Source organism: Falco naumanni, chromosome 7 (assembly GCF_017639655.2).
Source record: "Falco naumanni isolate bFalNau1 chromosome 7, bFalNau1.pat, whole genome shotgun sequence".
Lineage (NCBI taxonomy): Eukaryota > Metazoa > Chordata > Aves > Falconiformes > Falconidae > Falco > Falco naumanni.
Genome location: NC_054060.1, coordinates 65,122,594 through 65,137,644, shown reverse-complemented (window position 1 = coordinate 65,137,644; position 15,051 = coordinate 65,122,594). Strand labels below are relative to the sequence as shown.

The following is a 15,051-nucleotide window of genomic DNA, read 5'->3' as shown; positions in this document are numbered from 1 at the left end:
TTAAATCTGATGAGATTGTTAGAAGTTCTACAAATCAGTGAGTGGAAAATTGCTGAAAAAAAATTCTGAGAGATATGTAAGAAAGGTGCATCCACCTTGCTATGCAATTTTGTGGGGCAAGAAGAGCACATAGGCTTAAAGAAAAGCTAAGCACTTCTTCTGATGCACATATGGTGTCCCAGAGAGGAAGCCTGAGATCTCCAGCCAGCTAAGGATTTATACCTGGAAAGACTCAAGAAATCTGTTTGGCTGAACCAATGTAGTTGCCCAGTTTCAGGCTCACTCTTTGAGCAAACCACCTGCTCGGGCGGGCAGGCCGTAGCCCAGCTATGCTTGCAGGCAGCCAGGGTCCGAGCAGGGCTCCGAGGGGCTGAGGAGGAGGGGCAGCTCGCAGGGGCGATGCCGGTGATGCCGCCGGCCCTGAAGCACCCCTGGGCAGGGAAGCGGAGGGAAAGGCGGGGGGGCCTGTCGCCCTCAGCCGCTGTGTCCCCCACCGCTCACACGCACTGCCACACACACAGAGAGTTCAGGGGCTGCGGCGAGGGAAGGGGCTTCGCGCCCAGGCCGGCTGCCCCGCACCTCGTACCGGGCTGCACCCTGCCACCCACTCTGCCACCCACCCTGCCACCCACCCTGCCACCGCCGCGGCGCCCCAGGCCAGGAAGGGGCAGGCAGACCACGGCCCTACCCCGAGCAAGGGCTGCGGACCGGCCCGCCCCTCCCGGCTAAGGGCTCGGGCTGCGGCCCCCCCGGCAAGGGTTGCGGGCCCCCGGCAAGGGCTGCGGCCCCCCGGCCGCCCCCAGCCCCGGGTCCAGGGCCACCGTCCCCAGCCCGCCACGGCAACGCGTTCTTCCGGGCCCCGTTCCCATGGCAATCGCGGCTCGCTGGAGGTGCACCCCCCTTATCCCTTCCGCCGCCCCTCCGTGCGCACGGCCCACGGGGCGGCTGGCGGCTCTGCGGGGCTCGCTTTTGATTGGCTGCGCTGCCCGGAGGGGGAGGCTGAGGGATGAGCGCCGAGGCGCTGCCCTCTCCCTTCAGCCCGGCTCGCCCGCTCGGCTGTCGCTGCCCCCCCACCCACCACCCGCCCAGCTCGGGTGTTTCCGCCGCCGCCGCCCGCAGCGCTTCGGACCCGCTCGGCTCTTTCCGCCGCGGCGGGCTGCCCGCCTTCGGCTCCCCGCGCGCCGGCCGCCCGCTCAGCCCTGCCCATGTCGGACGTGCTGGCCGCCGCCGCCGGCTCCCGCTCCGAGCCCCCGGCCACCGGGGTGGCGGGCGGCGGCCCCGCGCCCCACGTCCCCTCAGGTACGGGCTCGGCAGGGGAAGGGGTAGCCGGGCTGGCCGCGGCGGTCACGGGGGCGGCGAGCGCTTGCAGCCGGGCCGGGGTCCCTGAGGCGAGGCGGGCGGGCGGGCAGCGCCCCGCGGACCGTGAGGCGACCGGCCGGGGGGCGCCGGTGTCAGCGCTGGCCTTGTGGCGGGGGGATGCCGCGGGTTGCCTCGCCGCGGCGGGTTTCCTCCTTTCTCCCGGAGAAGCCTTAATTCCACGGTGGCGGTTTGCTTCGGTAGGAATCCGGCGGCCCTTGCGAAGAGGAGCATCGCCAGTGAGACCTCGGCTGCCTTCGCTTAGCGGGTGGGTGGGCGGCTGGGGGGAGGGGCAGGCTGCCCCACACGGGTGACAATCTGTGAAACAAACCCTGTGACCCCTTGCGTATGGCATTTGAGCCTGTGCAGGTGAAGAGAAGGGACTGGAGACTGATTTGTCTGCTTTGGGACGGTATATACCACAGTCGGTATAGGAGGGGCCGTTCTTAGAGGTTTAAGGTTGTTTTAAAGGGGTACGCCCGGGCATACCCCTCTGCAGCCGGGTGCTCGCCTCACCTGGAGCTGCAGCAACAGTGCCCACTGTTTCTTTCCCTGCAGCGGAAGGATTGATGGTGAGCCAGGATGCTTTCCCTGGTGGAAGAGGCCCCATCTAGCTGGGAGCCGGACAGCCCCTGCCGTGCAGGCTCTGCCATGGGCTGGGGGCCTGGTGCTGTCTACCCGTGGGCTGGAGCTGCCTCCCAGCTGTGAACGGACTCCCTGAAACGGCCAGCAGCTGTAAGGCCCTGTCATCAGAGAGCTGCCAAAGCTGGAACTTGTCCCTGCCCGGTTTGTTGCCTTAATGTGATCAGACAGCTGGGCTGTGGGGCATATACTGCAGCTGTATGGGGACAGAGCTTTCCCGGAGTTCAGGAGATGTGGGGGAGACCAGGAGCCATCTTTATAGACAGTCCTTTTAGCAGTGACCTAGGAATTTCCATCTCGTCAGTGCCCTGTGGGAACCGCTGCATGATTGCTTTTTCCAGGGCTTCAAATTCAGCTCAGTTTTACAGGAAGAAATTTGGCCTTGTTCTGTCCTTTTAAAGCTAGGGTTGGTGGTTCCTGAACGAACACTGCTCCTGAGAGTGGTTCTGCACCAAAAAACATACATGGGGTTTTGTTCTCTCTTTCCTAGGACTGAGATGATTAAAAATCATCTGTATAGCACCTTGCAGGATACAGCTCATAACATGAAAAACGGGTTGGCACAGCTCTTCCTTTCACAGCCATGTGACCTTGTCAACGTTTGAGCGCTGGCTGTAGTTTTTCCTCCTGTCTGTGCATTCTAAAGACTGACATTTATTTCACCTTCTGTCTGTATATTCTGTTTGTTGTTAGAAAATGAAGACTCGGCCCAAAAGACAGAGTCTGCAGATCACCTGGTTGATTCTTTGGAGTCCAGTACTTCGAAGAGTGGGTAGGAAAATCTTTTTGTGTATTGTGCCCCACATGCATGACAATCTGTTTCACCCCTGTGACCTCTTCCATAAGGCAGTTGATCCTGTGCAGGTGAAGAGAAGGGACTGGAGACTGAATTGTCTACTTTGGGACAGTATATACCAGAATCAGTATAGGAGGGACTGTTCTTACAGGTTAAGGTTGTTTTAAAGGTTATAAAATGCTGATGTGTAGTTCATGGTTCAGTTATTCAAATCATGGAATCATTCAGCTTGGAAGGAGCTCTGCAAGGTTTTGTAGTCCATTGTAAGAGCCAATAAACCTTCAGCAGGACATTTTCTCTGTCCTGTCTGAAGGATACTTTAATAATTAAGCATTTCGACTGTCTATAGTTCTGGTGAAAGATGAGCAAGAAAACACCTTTTACTGTTTTATTGACAGTGTTTGGGGTTTTTTCTTCACCCCTGTTTTTCTGTGTCACTCTTTCATTAACGCTGCTGTTTGACCTATTATCAGTTGTTTGACTTGTTATTATCTGTTGGGCATGTGGTGTTTGTGGCAGAGTCATTGCATTGGTTACAAGCACTAGTAACCATATGCAGTGGAGTTTCATTTGCTGTCATACATTTGTTCCACAGGGTACAGTTTCAGAAATGTGTGAGTTAATTACATGAGACAGTAGATAAACCACAACCTCATTGAAAAAGAGAGGAAGAAAATTCCAGCAAAAAAACGAACAAACTACCCTACTTACTAAACCAGCGGTCTGATGCCATTTTGGATTGATGTTAATGACATCTGTATTGGCCTCCTTGTCTCCAAATGTGTTCTTTCATCTGTTTATTATGTCCTCTAACTTTTTTCAAAGAGATTAATGTAGTCTGTAAGCAAAACGGCCAAAGTAGATGCTGGATACTTGTAGGTATTACCTGATAAATTTGTCTAAGCTAGATCTCCTTTGTAATGGATGGGGGATGGTCCAAAAGGATTGTGTGAGGAGGAATCTGCTGAACTCTGTTTCTGTAAATCTGCTTATAAAGCTTGTGTAGCCCTTCCTAATTTTTCAGTGAGACTTTTGGCCTTCAGTGGTGTCTGGAGGAAAAATTTCCCAAGCTGTTAGCGCCTATGTTGATGGAAAGCCTTTTGAGCACATGTGCACACCTGTAGTAGCAAGTGACCAAATAACCCTTGTAAGTGTGTTCATGTAACTGCTAAGCTAAAAGGGAAATGGGCTGGAAAGCAATGGCATAGAAGTCCAAATTTGTCCTGGGCTGCCAGCAAAATAGTTACAGATCACTGTTATCTGCTCCACGTGCCCCTTATTTTTTTATATTGCCCATCTGCTGCCATTTTGTGTATCCTGGTATTCAGCTCATTTGAGTTATTCTTACAGACCTTCTGGCCTATCATGACATTTTTAGGAAAAGAAATGACACTACTGAGAGAATTTAAGTAAGAAATGGCTTTATTTCTTGTTAAAATCTGTACCCCCATAGGAACGAAGATTTGGAAACGAAAGCTTCATGTGCCCTGTTCTAGTCTTCTTTATGGATGTAGCAGTTGGGCTGTGTATGGGTTTTTTAAATGATTTTTTAAACTATTCCACACTATGCTGTTTTCCATTACTGCTGTGTTCTCGTGTTTCATATCCTTTAGACCAAAGCACTAGACGTCAGGTTTATAGTGCTGTGAGAAGGCTTTGCTTTTTCTAAAGGCCAGCTGTTTCTGTTCTTACTAAAGACTAGGTTACTTCTCCTGGAAGTTTCACCAAGTATCTGAGAGTATGATAGAGGAGACTCTTCTGGCATCCATCTGAGTTCATTTGGGATGATAACTCTTGCCAGCTCTAGACAATATGCAGCATTTTAAAATATAATTTAGAAGAAAACCCTCAACAGAAAATGAATGCCAAAGATGGTTCCTTTCTTGCCCATTCTCTTCCTGCTACGTGCCTTTCTTTTTGTTCTGACATGTCCGTTTCCTCTTGTCACAGTGCAGTACTTGGACCTCTTTGCTATTATTGTGCTGCCGTTGTGTGTCTTGTGGCTTGCTTGTCTGCGCAGCGTATTTGAATATGGCAGAGACGCACATGGGTGCTCCCTGTATCTCTTGGAACTGCCAACAGGAAAGGCATAATGGGCCACTTAAATAGAGGGCATTTTCAGGATGGCTGTCAAAACTGTCTTGAATCCTTTCACTGATCCAGTTGACCTCTGATGGACTATGCAGATGTCATGTAGTAGCTGGCGTAACATAAGTTGTCCTTTCTTGAGCAGAAAAGTTGATACTGATTTCTGTGTTTAGTACACGGTTGGTGAGCTAGCATGCTGTGGGGTGGGCGTACTGTATTACTGCTGTCTAAAGGATGCTGAATACAGTGTATCTGACTGAAGTTTCTTCCTCTGGCTCACATGGAAGATAGCTGCATGGAGATGAGAGCAGGACTGGAGTGCAAAGGGCTTTGTGCAGTCGGCAGGTGCTGACCACAAAAGCTTGTTCCCTTCAGTCCATTTGAATTTGAGTTTCAGAGCAGAGTGATTCCTTTGCTGGCTGTGCCCTGGGTGCAAGTGCTGAACTGTAGTGCTCTCTTCCTCCAAAAGGCCGCAGGTTGGGTCATCTGTGAGTGCAGGTGTGAGAAAGGATTTGAAGGAAGACGCTGATGCTTCGGAGGACCAGGAAGTGGCCAAACTAGAAGAGAAACTGCCTGACCAAATCCGGTCCCTCAAAGAGGTAGGTGGGTGTTTCTTACGTCTGAAAGCAAGGACAGAGGTGCAGCAATAGTTCTCCTACCCTGCTGGTGTGCTTATGGCTATGGCACTGAGACTTTAATGGTTAAGACAAAAGTAGTATTAACGTACATTCGGTTGTATTTTTTTTCTATACATTAGTGGGAGGTAAATGTTATCGGTCAGATTTGCAAAATCCATCTTGTGTCTTTGGCTAGTCCTTGCCTCCTTGCAGTTTTTTGGCTCGCCAAAGCTTCAAGGTTGTTCTCACATTCTGCTTCTTGTCTGGGGCTTCGGGGGATTCCCTTCTTGCAGATTTATGGAAGAGGGAATGGAAAGTGACTCTACTGTCTTGTTTCTCTTGGTGAGCAGCCAGTTTGTTTGCATTACAGATACAGTTGGGGAAAACCTGTGCAAATGGCACCCAGCTCAGGAGCTGTGAGTTTGCATGTATGAGATGGCTGGCCCTAGTGAGCCGGATAGACTTTAACTAGGATGCAGCGAACGACTGTTTGGTTGTGTCTGTAGTCTAGATGCATACAGAGCTGAAAAGCTCTCCATAGAGAGATAGTGTCTTGGGAATCCTTTCCAAGAGTAGTCTGCTAAATCTGTAAGGCTGTTGCTTTGTTGAGAGGTGACAATTAACTGAGGCAGATGCAAAGATGTGCCTGCCCAGGGACTCCTGGGGAGGCCAAGGGGCGTGTAATTTGTGAGACCGACACAGCATTTGACTTCAAAGTTCATGACTGCGGTGCTGGGGGGAACAATGTAGAGAGATATCTCGGAGCCATCCAGTTCTTTTTAACTAATAGAAGCTTCTGCAGAGTCTGACTTGGCTTCAGAAAGATGCCTGAATTACTAATGAGTTGTTTTAAATCCAGCTGGGGACTCTTTTACCAGAATGGCCTTTGTGACAATGTTTCTTTTGTGCTTTGTGCAGGAAGCTCCTGTTCGGATAACCAGCTATCATGTACCTCAAGGAGCAGGGGATATAGTCATGATTCAGTCAGATCACACTGGTGCTGTGGATATCCTTTCAGCTGAGCTGGAGACTGCAGACCTCCTTGGGGAACAGAGGAAAGGTGAGTCCTGAGAGGAAAACACTTGTTGGGGCCACTCTTTAAGTGCCTGTCCTGGCTAGAGAAGAGCAGAGGCTGTCCCAGAGACACACTGCTCATTCCTGCTGGAAATGTGGGCTCCTGGCTAGCGAGCGGGGAAAACTTGATATCCAAGGTTTTTGGGAGCAGGCTCCAGAATGCAAAAGCCTTGTCAGAAATAGCTTCACTGTTTTTAGAGAACAGTTTGTCAGTAGTGAAAAGTCAGGTGACCCCACGGTCTCTTCCCTTGTCTCAGCTCAGCCTCCCCCTCTGGCTCCACCCACCATGTGGACCACTGAGAAGACAAAGGAATTCAAAGCCAAGATGGGAAAGGAGAAGAATGGTCGGATGGTGGTGAAGCGAGGCGAGGTGGTGACAGTCCGTGTGCCAACCCATCCTGATGGGAAATACATTTGCTGGGAGTTTGCTACAGATGACTACGACATTGGGTTTGGAGTTTATTTTGACTGGACCACGGTTACTAGCACTGCCATTACTGTTCAGGTCAGCGAATCCAGTGATGAGGAGGATGAAGAGGAGGAGGAGGAAATTGAAGGTTAGTGCAGAGCCTGTAAGGGTTAATTTGTGGTGCCTGTTGCCATGCTGCTGAGAGTGTCTGTCAGATGCTGTAACTCCCATCTACTTTGTTTACTCAGCCCACTTGTTATCTCTGCAGCCTTTTGGTTTCTCAGTTTGGTTTCTCCCTTAGGGTGTGATGAGAAAGCATTTAGCCCTTCCTGCTTCAGCATATGTCAATGGCTGTCTTTCTCCAAGAGTGTTCTTAAAATTGAACACATTGAAAAATTAAACCCGAATTCACTTGTTCAACTTATAGCTGATAAAATTTAGGGTCTGAAATTTTAACTTGACTGTTCTTCTTAGCCTCTCAGACTGAGAAATTTCTGATGGTGAGTAGGAGCAAAAAGGTTTTGTTTTCTGGGGCTTTTATTTGGTTGTGTTGTTTGGTGTGTGTGTGTCTCCCTCCTCCCCCAGTACCTCCGTAGCTTTTGCTGAGTGCATTTAGAAGGATTGCTACCTGTGTCTTTATACTTGTGAAACACACAGTTATGTTCCCTGTTCTGTGGCTTCAGTGTATGTATGACCAGTGTAGTGGGGGGTTGGTGTCTGAAATTAATTTTGCAGGTTCTCCAAAGAGGGGCAGGTTCCTGTATGAGGAATCCTCTCGAACAAGTAAATTGAGGATGTAAACACAGTGAGGTTATAGCTAAGAGCTTTCCTGTATTTCTTCAAGTCTTCATCACTGGACCGCTGTTGTTTGTATAAAAGCAGTGAGGTATCTAAAAGGTAAGGCCAGGGAGAATAGTCCAGGCTGGCAGGCCAGTGGCTGCTGTCACATCCGTATTCCCAAGAGAACTGGTTCTTGGCATGTCCTTTGTCATGATAAAGAAAACTGGACTTTGGGTGTTATTTGCAGAAAGGTCAGAGCAGATGCCGTGGGTAATGCTGTCATAGTTAGCCTTCCATATATCTGCGTGCCCCTGCTGCTTTCTGGTCTTGTTGATCTTTTTCTAGACTACCTAGTGCTTAACCGGCTCTGGCCTTGTCTCCTCTCTTCCTTTTAGGACTTGCCCCTGTTGGTGACGTGGAAAGGGGCTCCAAAAGCTATCTGCGGAACCGCTATGGAGAGATCATGCCCGTGTACCGCAGGAACAGCCATCGGGAGGTGCAGGCAGGCAGCCATGAGTACCCAGGCGAGGGCATCTACCTGCTGAAATTTGATAACTCGTACTCTCTCCTCCGCAATAAGACTCTGTTCTTTCATGTCTATTACACTAGCTGAAGAAAAGGGAAGGGGCAGGGACGGCAGGAAGGTAATGGTGAGTGTAGCAGGCTGCCACCCAGCCCTAATACCGCCTAATGGGCACTGCTGTGTGACAGAACCAAAGCACAATTCTGCCGGCTCTTCTTCAGACACTAACTGGTTTCTCCCCACACCCTCCTTCCCCGCTGTCCCAGTGGAGAAGCGTAGCTGTGACTGCCTGGTTGTCCACAGGCAGCTGCTCTTTCTGTAAAACTTTGGGAGGTCTGCTCTGTATGGGCATCGGGCTGGGCCGTCATGTCACAGCTGGTAAATGCCCAGAGGCCAGGTTCAGGTGGTCGTGGTTTTGATCTGTTGCGCTGATACGAAATGAAGTGAAAATATTCTTGATCTGTTACTGTTTTGTGATTAACTTTTCCAATTCTCCTGCTGCATCTGCATCACTAGAGGGCAGCTGTCAGCTGCAATGAGCCAAAAGCACAGCTGGCTTGTCACCTAACCACTGATAATCTCATCACCTACCACCACTACGTGTCACCAGCAGCCAGTGCTTCTTTCATTCGTGTAGGGAGCGCAGCCCCTGCTGCAGTGGCTAGGCCACGCGCCCCAAATGGCAGTCACAGCATGTGTTTGAACAGGGGGTGGGGGGAGGGTGAATGCCTAGAAGTCCATAAGAAGGTGTTCCTACAGATTCAGAATTGGATTTTATATCTGTTGACTGCAGGAATATGTAGATGATTAAAACCTCGGTGACCACCAGAACTTTTTTCTGTAATCCAGATGAGAAGCAGAAGAAATCACTGCTGCACTGAATAAGCAGAAAAAGGTTGGAATACAACAAATAAATATACAGGAAATATTTCATAGTAGCAGCTTGGTGGTTCACTGGTGTTGCTGCCAGCTGGGTAATACCATATGTAGCAAGGAAAAGGCTCCCCAGAGAAGTGTAGCTTGTCAGCTGCTGTTGTTAGAAAAGAACACCTCTGCTCGGGAACTCGAAAGGTGTGGGATTTAATCAATTCTTTCTGTGAACCAGAATCAGCAAGGCCATTGCTAACCCTGACCACATGGTAAAGGATGCGCTTCCTTGGCATGTTTTGGTGGCTATTTGATGGCATCAGTAATCACCTTCTGCTCAAGTACCAGCAGAGTTGAACAAGGATTAAGTTAATCCTTCAGAGATTAATTATAAAACATGTTTATCTGTAACTGTTGTTTATTTTAATACTTCTAACTTCAAGTCATTCTCTTTTCTAAGAATACTGCTGTATTTACATTTTGATACCTCTTTGCAGAGACAGAATGGCTGTTTGCATGGTGATTCTAGTAGCGTTCTGAGTTTTATTTTTAAATCCACCTCTACTCGGTCCATTCCTTCCATTGAGAAGGAATGATGAACAAAATTATTTTGGGGTAGTTAAAGCCAAAGATTTCACTCTCAGGAGGGCTGGATATTTCCTATTAAAGGTATATTGTAATGCCATGCAACTTGCTCCATATTCAAGCTCTTCTTTTAACTATCTCTGCTTGCTTGCTCACTGTCCCAGAGCACTTAGTAGGCCAAAACAGTAAGGGAGCAAGCAGCCAGTCTACAGTAGAGCAGCCTGAGCTGGGAGCAGGACAAGTGGAAATGCAAAGAACACTGGTTGGGAGCACTGGCTTTCTGGGTGAGCGGGGAGGGAGCAGAGTCGGTCAGGGTAAGGAGCGGAGTTGCTGCTTTGAGCCCTGAGATCAGGAGAAAACAGCTGCCTTTCTCGAGAGAGTGAGCACACATGGACCGGGCAGGGGGGAAACTACAAAGCTGCCTTATTCAAGCAGGGCAACCACAGGACAGCCTTGCAGGGAGACAGAACAGTAGGGCTTGGTATCTGTCAGAGTAAGAATTTCTTTCATTTAGCAGCTTGGGGAGGGTTATTCCTTCCTTTAGTCTTTCTTGGGAGAGATAGAGTACTGTCCTGTGGCCTTTGTACAACACTCGAATCAGGCCTGAGCAACTTGGGCAAGGTGCTCTCCTTTTTCCCCCATCCTTTGTCTAGCAAGTTCATAGACACTAAATGGAAGAAGGTAGAAAAGACACTTCAGTCTGACCGCAACATCAGCGTTGCCCCACTCTATGACTGCATTTGGTCTTTTGCTGTGAGATCTGCAGAACCCTATGTGCCCTTACTGGTTAATGTGTGATGCGCTATCTGGCACCTACTCCACTTTCTAATTAGGTTTTATTTATGATGAAGGGAACTTTGACCTGTATATACATTAGATATTCCAGAACTATTGATTCTTAGTTGCACAGCTTATTGCAGGCTAGTGGATTATCTCCACTAAGAAAATGTTTCCCTTATAGTGGCCTCCCTATTGCTAACTCGCAGCTCCATCCCACTTCTGTCTGTTGCTCGTATTAGGGTTTGAAATACGGTGGGTTTTTTTTCATGTTGTAGGAAGCTAATAAGGCCTGCCTCACAGCCAATTTTGATCACTCACTGACACATAAATAGTATGCACCAGTTTTCAAGCCACTGGTTAACGTAAGTGGTACTGTAGGTGGTAGTTCTGTTGCTCAGTTCTAGCTTTCTGAAGTGTGGACCAACCTTTAACAAGGCTCAGGTCATCTATTTGGAGCTGTGCCTGTCTCCTAGTCTCATTGACCTAAGCGCAACAGCAGCATTAAAATGGTATGTCATACCAAGTGGCACGTGCCTGGTCTCCAAATGCAGTGTGCCCATCGATGAGCCCGCTGCAGTAGAACTGAAAGCGTTTGGTGTGTGTTACTTCACTGCATAAGTTTCCCAAAAGTAGTGTCTCTTATGAATGCAAGGTAGTTTTAGGCACAGAATATTTTATCTGCAGGAAACAGAAGCTTCACAGTTGTACAGGATAATTTATGTTCTCGTTTATTTTTTTTAATATCCACGTTACATCAGTATGTTGTTTCTCAGGTATTCGGATAACATTCATTATCTAAGTGACAACTTCCTTTGGAAGGATATATAGTCTTTATTAATTTTCTGATAAATCCAGTAGTTGTGTGGCTAGTGATTAACAGCAGCCATACCCATTCAAAATCAAACCCACAGCTGGTCCAAAGAAGTAATCTTATTTCTTGTGTGTCCTTTCTTTCAGTTTGGTGTGTCTCCTGGATTTGTATCCAATCCTGCTATCTGGCTGAGGCAGCAATAGAAACCCTTCTTATTTTAATTGGAAACCTTTGGAACTAGACCTTGGTTCTAGAAAGAAACTTCAGAGAGAGAAATTAATCCTCAAGAAAGTAAAATTTCTTTGTTGTTTCTGTGGAAGGAAGATTTCAGATAGGGTTTTTTAAATGTGTTTCTTCTCTCTGTAAGTTGTGTCTAGAGATTCAAAAAGCTAAATCAAGGAAGAAGCTTATTTTGCATTTTGAGTTTGCTTTTGTGAAAGCACAAAATTGTTTTCAATTTTGTTTGAATATAATTTAGATCTAGAAATAAGATTTACATGTTCAGCCAGAGGTATAAGACAGTTCTGTAGTGCAGGACTTGCATAAAAATTAGCTTGTATAATTCTTTATTTATAATAATGATAACAATCTGTTGGGCAGAGGTTTTTTATGTCAAAGAAGGTCATAAGCTTTCCATAAGTTCCCCCACCCTTTTAGGCGTAATGTAGCAGCAGGAGTTTAAAATGTTTGTGTTTTACAGAGGACAGAGTTAAAATTGTTGAAATCAGGGACCACTTGTACTGATTTAGTTTACTCACAAACTCTTTGGAGGCCTGTAATATGGATTCTTGTGAAAGGTTATTGGTGTCGGACACAGGTGAGTTGCAAATTAATGCTTGGGACTCATTTAATAGTTACGCAGATTATTGGTAATGAGCCATTTACACGGACGGGTTAGAAGAAAATGCCCGAGAGTAAAAGCTTAGTTGTCTGACTTCAGGTGCTGAGAAGAAAGTGGAGTTACTATGCAACTGAGTCTAAAAGGCAGCCACACGCCTTTCCTTTTGGCTCTACCCTGCGCGCTTGTCTCCTTGTAACTGTGTGTGCATGTATCCTTCACCTGTGGCCTGCAGTGGGTCAGTTACTGTGGTGCTGGACCTGGTGAGGTGGGTTAGAGGTGAACCTTGTCTAGTTGCTGAAAGGCTTATTCTTGTGGGGAATTAGGGTAGAGAATGAATCCCTAACTGAGTTCACTTTTATCCCCATTGCCTGTACCCTTCCTTGTCTTACTACTCCTACTAAAGCCACTCTATATAGACTTATTTATCACAAGGTGCCTTAGGAACAAGGAGCATGTCTGAAATAAGAGCCATAGATGTCATTAATCCAAGGGATTCCTCCTTGTTTCTCTGCCCATTTGGGTAGACGGGAGGCACTTCCTAATGTCAGGCAAGGAGAAGCCCTTGTAGGCTGTTACTGGAAATTAAAGCTGTTTGTTAGACTGCCTTGTTGCTGTAAGATGAATAGTGGAATAGTGTTTTGAGTTTCCTGGTGCCATAAGATCTTTTTGCCTTTTAAAATCATATGCTGCTGTCAGATATCAAGGAGGGGACTATTTTTGGCATGCTGATGCTAAACTTGAGGACCAGAGAAACACTAGGTAGGCACAGAAGAGCATTCCTTGTGGCCATTCATCATTTTCTCTAAAAAGAGTATCTGAATCCCACGTTGTGAGTGGTGTGCACTCACGTGTATGGAGGCTGGATAAGAGACCAGATAAGAGAAGTGGTGTTTGGTGGTTTGTTTTTTTTTTTTGTAAGAGAAGTTTTTTTGTCTACAAGTGTAAAAGAAGACGACTTTCTCCTTTTCTCATATCTGGGAAAATATTGGATGTGACAGTGTCGTGTAGATGATTGAGAATATCTCAACTGGTATAATGAAAAACTGGGAACTGATTAGGTTAAATACATTGGCTAATTAGACTGTGAAAGAGGCCAGGAGTTTAGCAGGAGTCAAAGTGCAAAGTCATTTATCTAAGTAAGTTGATTTGCAGTAAATACCAACTAAATAAAGTTTTAGAAAGTACATATTCAAACACATTTTGCTAGGAGGAGAATTTTTTGCGAGGTTGTTCCACATTTGCCTCCAAAGGGTCTCTGGCAACTTAGTCTGAAACACTGGTACTGTTGCAGCTGAAGACACATCAGGCTGGGTGGACGGTGGGTGTGACTCCCCTTGGCTTTTCTGTATTCTGTTCCGGATTTTATGTATTGCTTTCTCAGAAGCATCATAGAAGAAACATACCCTTTATCAGGCAGGGAGAGAGGAGGAATTTTGTGATCCATCTGTGAGGGTTATCTGGTTTAAGCCCATCTGGACTGGTGAGTCAAGTCCCTTAGGCAAGAAGCTGGATATTAACCATGAATCAGAATCATTTGGGTTGGAAAAGACCTTTGAGGTCATCAAGTCCGACTGTTAACCCCAGACTGCCAAGTCTGCCACTAAACCATGTCCCTAAGCACCCCGCATTACACATTTTTTAAATGCCTCCAGGGATGGTGATTCCACCACCTCCCTGGGCAGCCTGTTCCAGTGACTGACCACCCTTGAGTGAAGAAAGCTCAGCGAAGCTCAGAGATATGGAGGCTTTGCCAAGTAATGACCTTGAAGTTTCAGAGCTGCGTTTGGAAATTATAAATAGCTGGAGATGATCTCCCTGCAACCTCCAGGAGGCCCTGGAGACTGTCTGCTCTCAGAGGGAAGTCTGCTCTCAACTCACCGCTCCAGCTGCTAGCATAGTCTTTCAATGGGGAGCATCTTGTAGCTGGTTGTACCTGTTTCAGACCTATATTCTTGTGAACTGTGGTTGGTGGTTGTCTGTCAGTCCTTATCTAGGTGATGTAAATATCTTTGATGTCCTGTGATTTCAAAATAGAGTTCTCGGTGCCAACCGTTTGCCTTTCACGTCCTCCCAAGATACGAGTTTTAAATGGAGGAGAAGATATTTTAACAGAATGTGGCACTGAACCTCTTGCCAAAGGGCACGTATGAGGACTGCATTTATAGTGTGCTTGCATTCCTTCTATGCTTGGTTTGTATTGTTTATATTTGATGTGTTGTGGCTCATTTGTAATAGTATATTGGAACTTATTCCCTTTAAATAAACTTTTCACTATGCAACCAAGACCTTTGTCTTCTGTTTAAAGCAAGTGTGTGTCTTGATATGGAACACTGAACTACAGACTTTCCAACAAAACAAGAATGCAATTAAACTTAGTTTTACGAGCAAAGAAGAGACAAATACTCCATGTACTTTGCAGTGTACTGGATGTGCTGGCTGCAAATGGATAGGAAAATGCTCTGTTCTCAGCTGGCGACGATGGTTCCAGCCAGGAAATTGTCTGTCTGTTAAAATGATTTACTGGGATTATTTTTTTTTTTAAAATTCTTCAAATTCTTTGCAATGCTTGAGATTGTACTCAATGCCTAGAGAACTGGAGAGGAACCAGCAAGTAGCTAAGCACATATAATGGACATGGGTAGAGTTTGAATACTTTACCCTCCGGCGTTTCATATTGGTACTTGTCGGCTCCATTTGCAGAGATCCGCTATAGCTCACTCTTCCGTTACTTCAGCTTTCAGTCTGAGGGACTAAAACCATCTCTTCTGTTACCAGGTACTGATAAAATTATTTAGAAGTGTTTGCCCTTCATAGCTCCTTAGAGCTGCTTGCCCATCAATTTTCTCTTACTATGAAGACTATTTACATGGCCTGAAGGAAGC

The 15,051-nt window shown here is 47.0% G+C and overlaps 1 protein-coding gene across 1 annotated transcript; it reads left to right on the top strand.

Annotated features, from left to right (window-relative positions):
- The first annotated feature begins 1,101 nt into the window (after window positions 1-1,101).
- On the top strand, window positions 1,102-14,448 carry TMED8 (transmembrane p24 trafficking protein family member 8). The gene is made up of 6 exons (XM_040600430.1): window positions 1,102-1,299; window positions 2,692-2,770; window positions 5,352-5,481; window positions 6,418-6,559; window positions 6,831-7,130; window positions 8,158-14,448. The coding sequence occupies exons 1-6, from the start codon at window positions 1,206-1,208 to the stop codon at window positions 8,373-8,375; spliced, it is 963 nt and encodes a 320-aa protein (XP_040456364.1). The 5' UTR covers window positions 1,102-1,205; the 3' UTR covers window positions 8,376-14,448.
- Window positions 14,449-15,051: the final 603 nt, after the last annotated feature.

Coding starts and splice junctions, on each gene's coding strand:
- TMED8 (XM_040600430.1), top strand. CDS start 1,206: ATGTCGGACGTGCTGGCCGCCGCCGCCGGCTCCCGCTCCGAGCCCCCG. Junction 2,771..5,351: donor TCCAGTACTTCGAAGAGTGG/GTAGGAAAATCT, acceptor TTCCTCCAAAAG/GCCGCAGGTTGGGTCATCTG. Junction 5,482..6,417: donor AAATCCGGTCCCTCAAAGAG/GTAGGTGGGTGT, acceptor TGCTTTGTGCAG/GAAGCTCCTGTTCGGATAAC.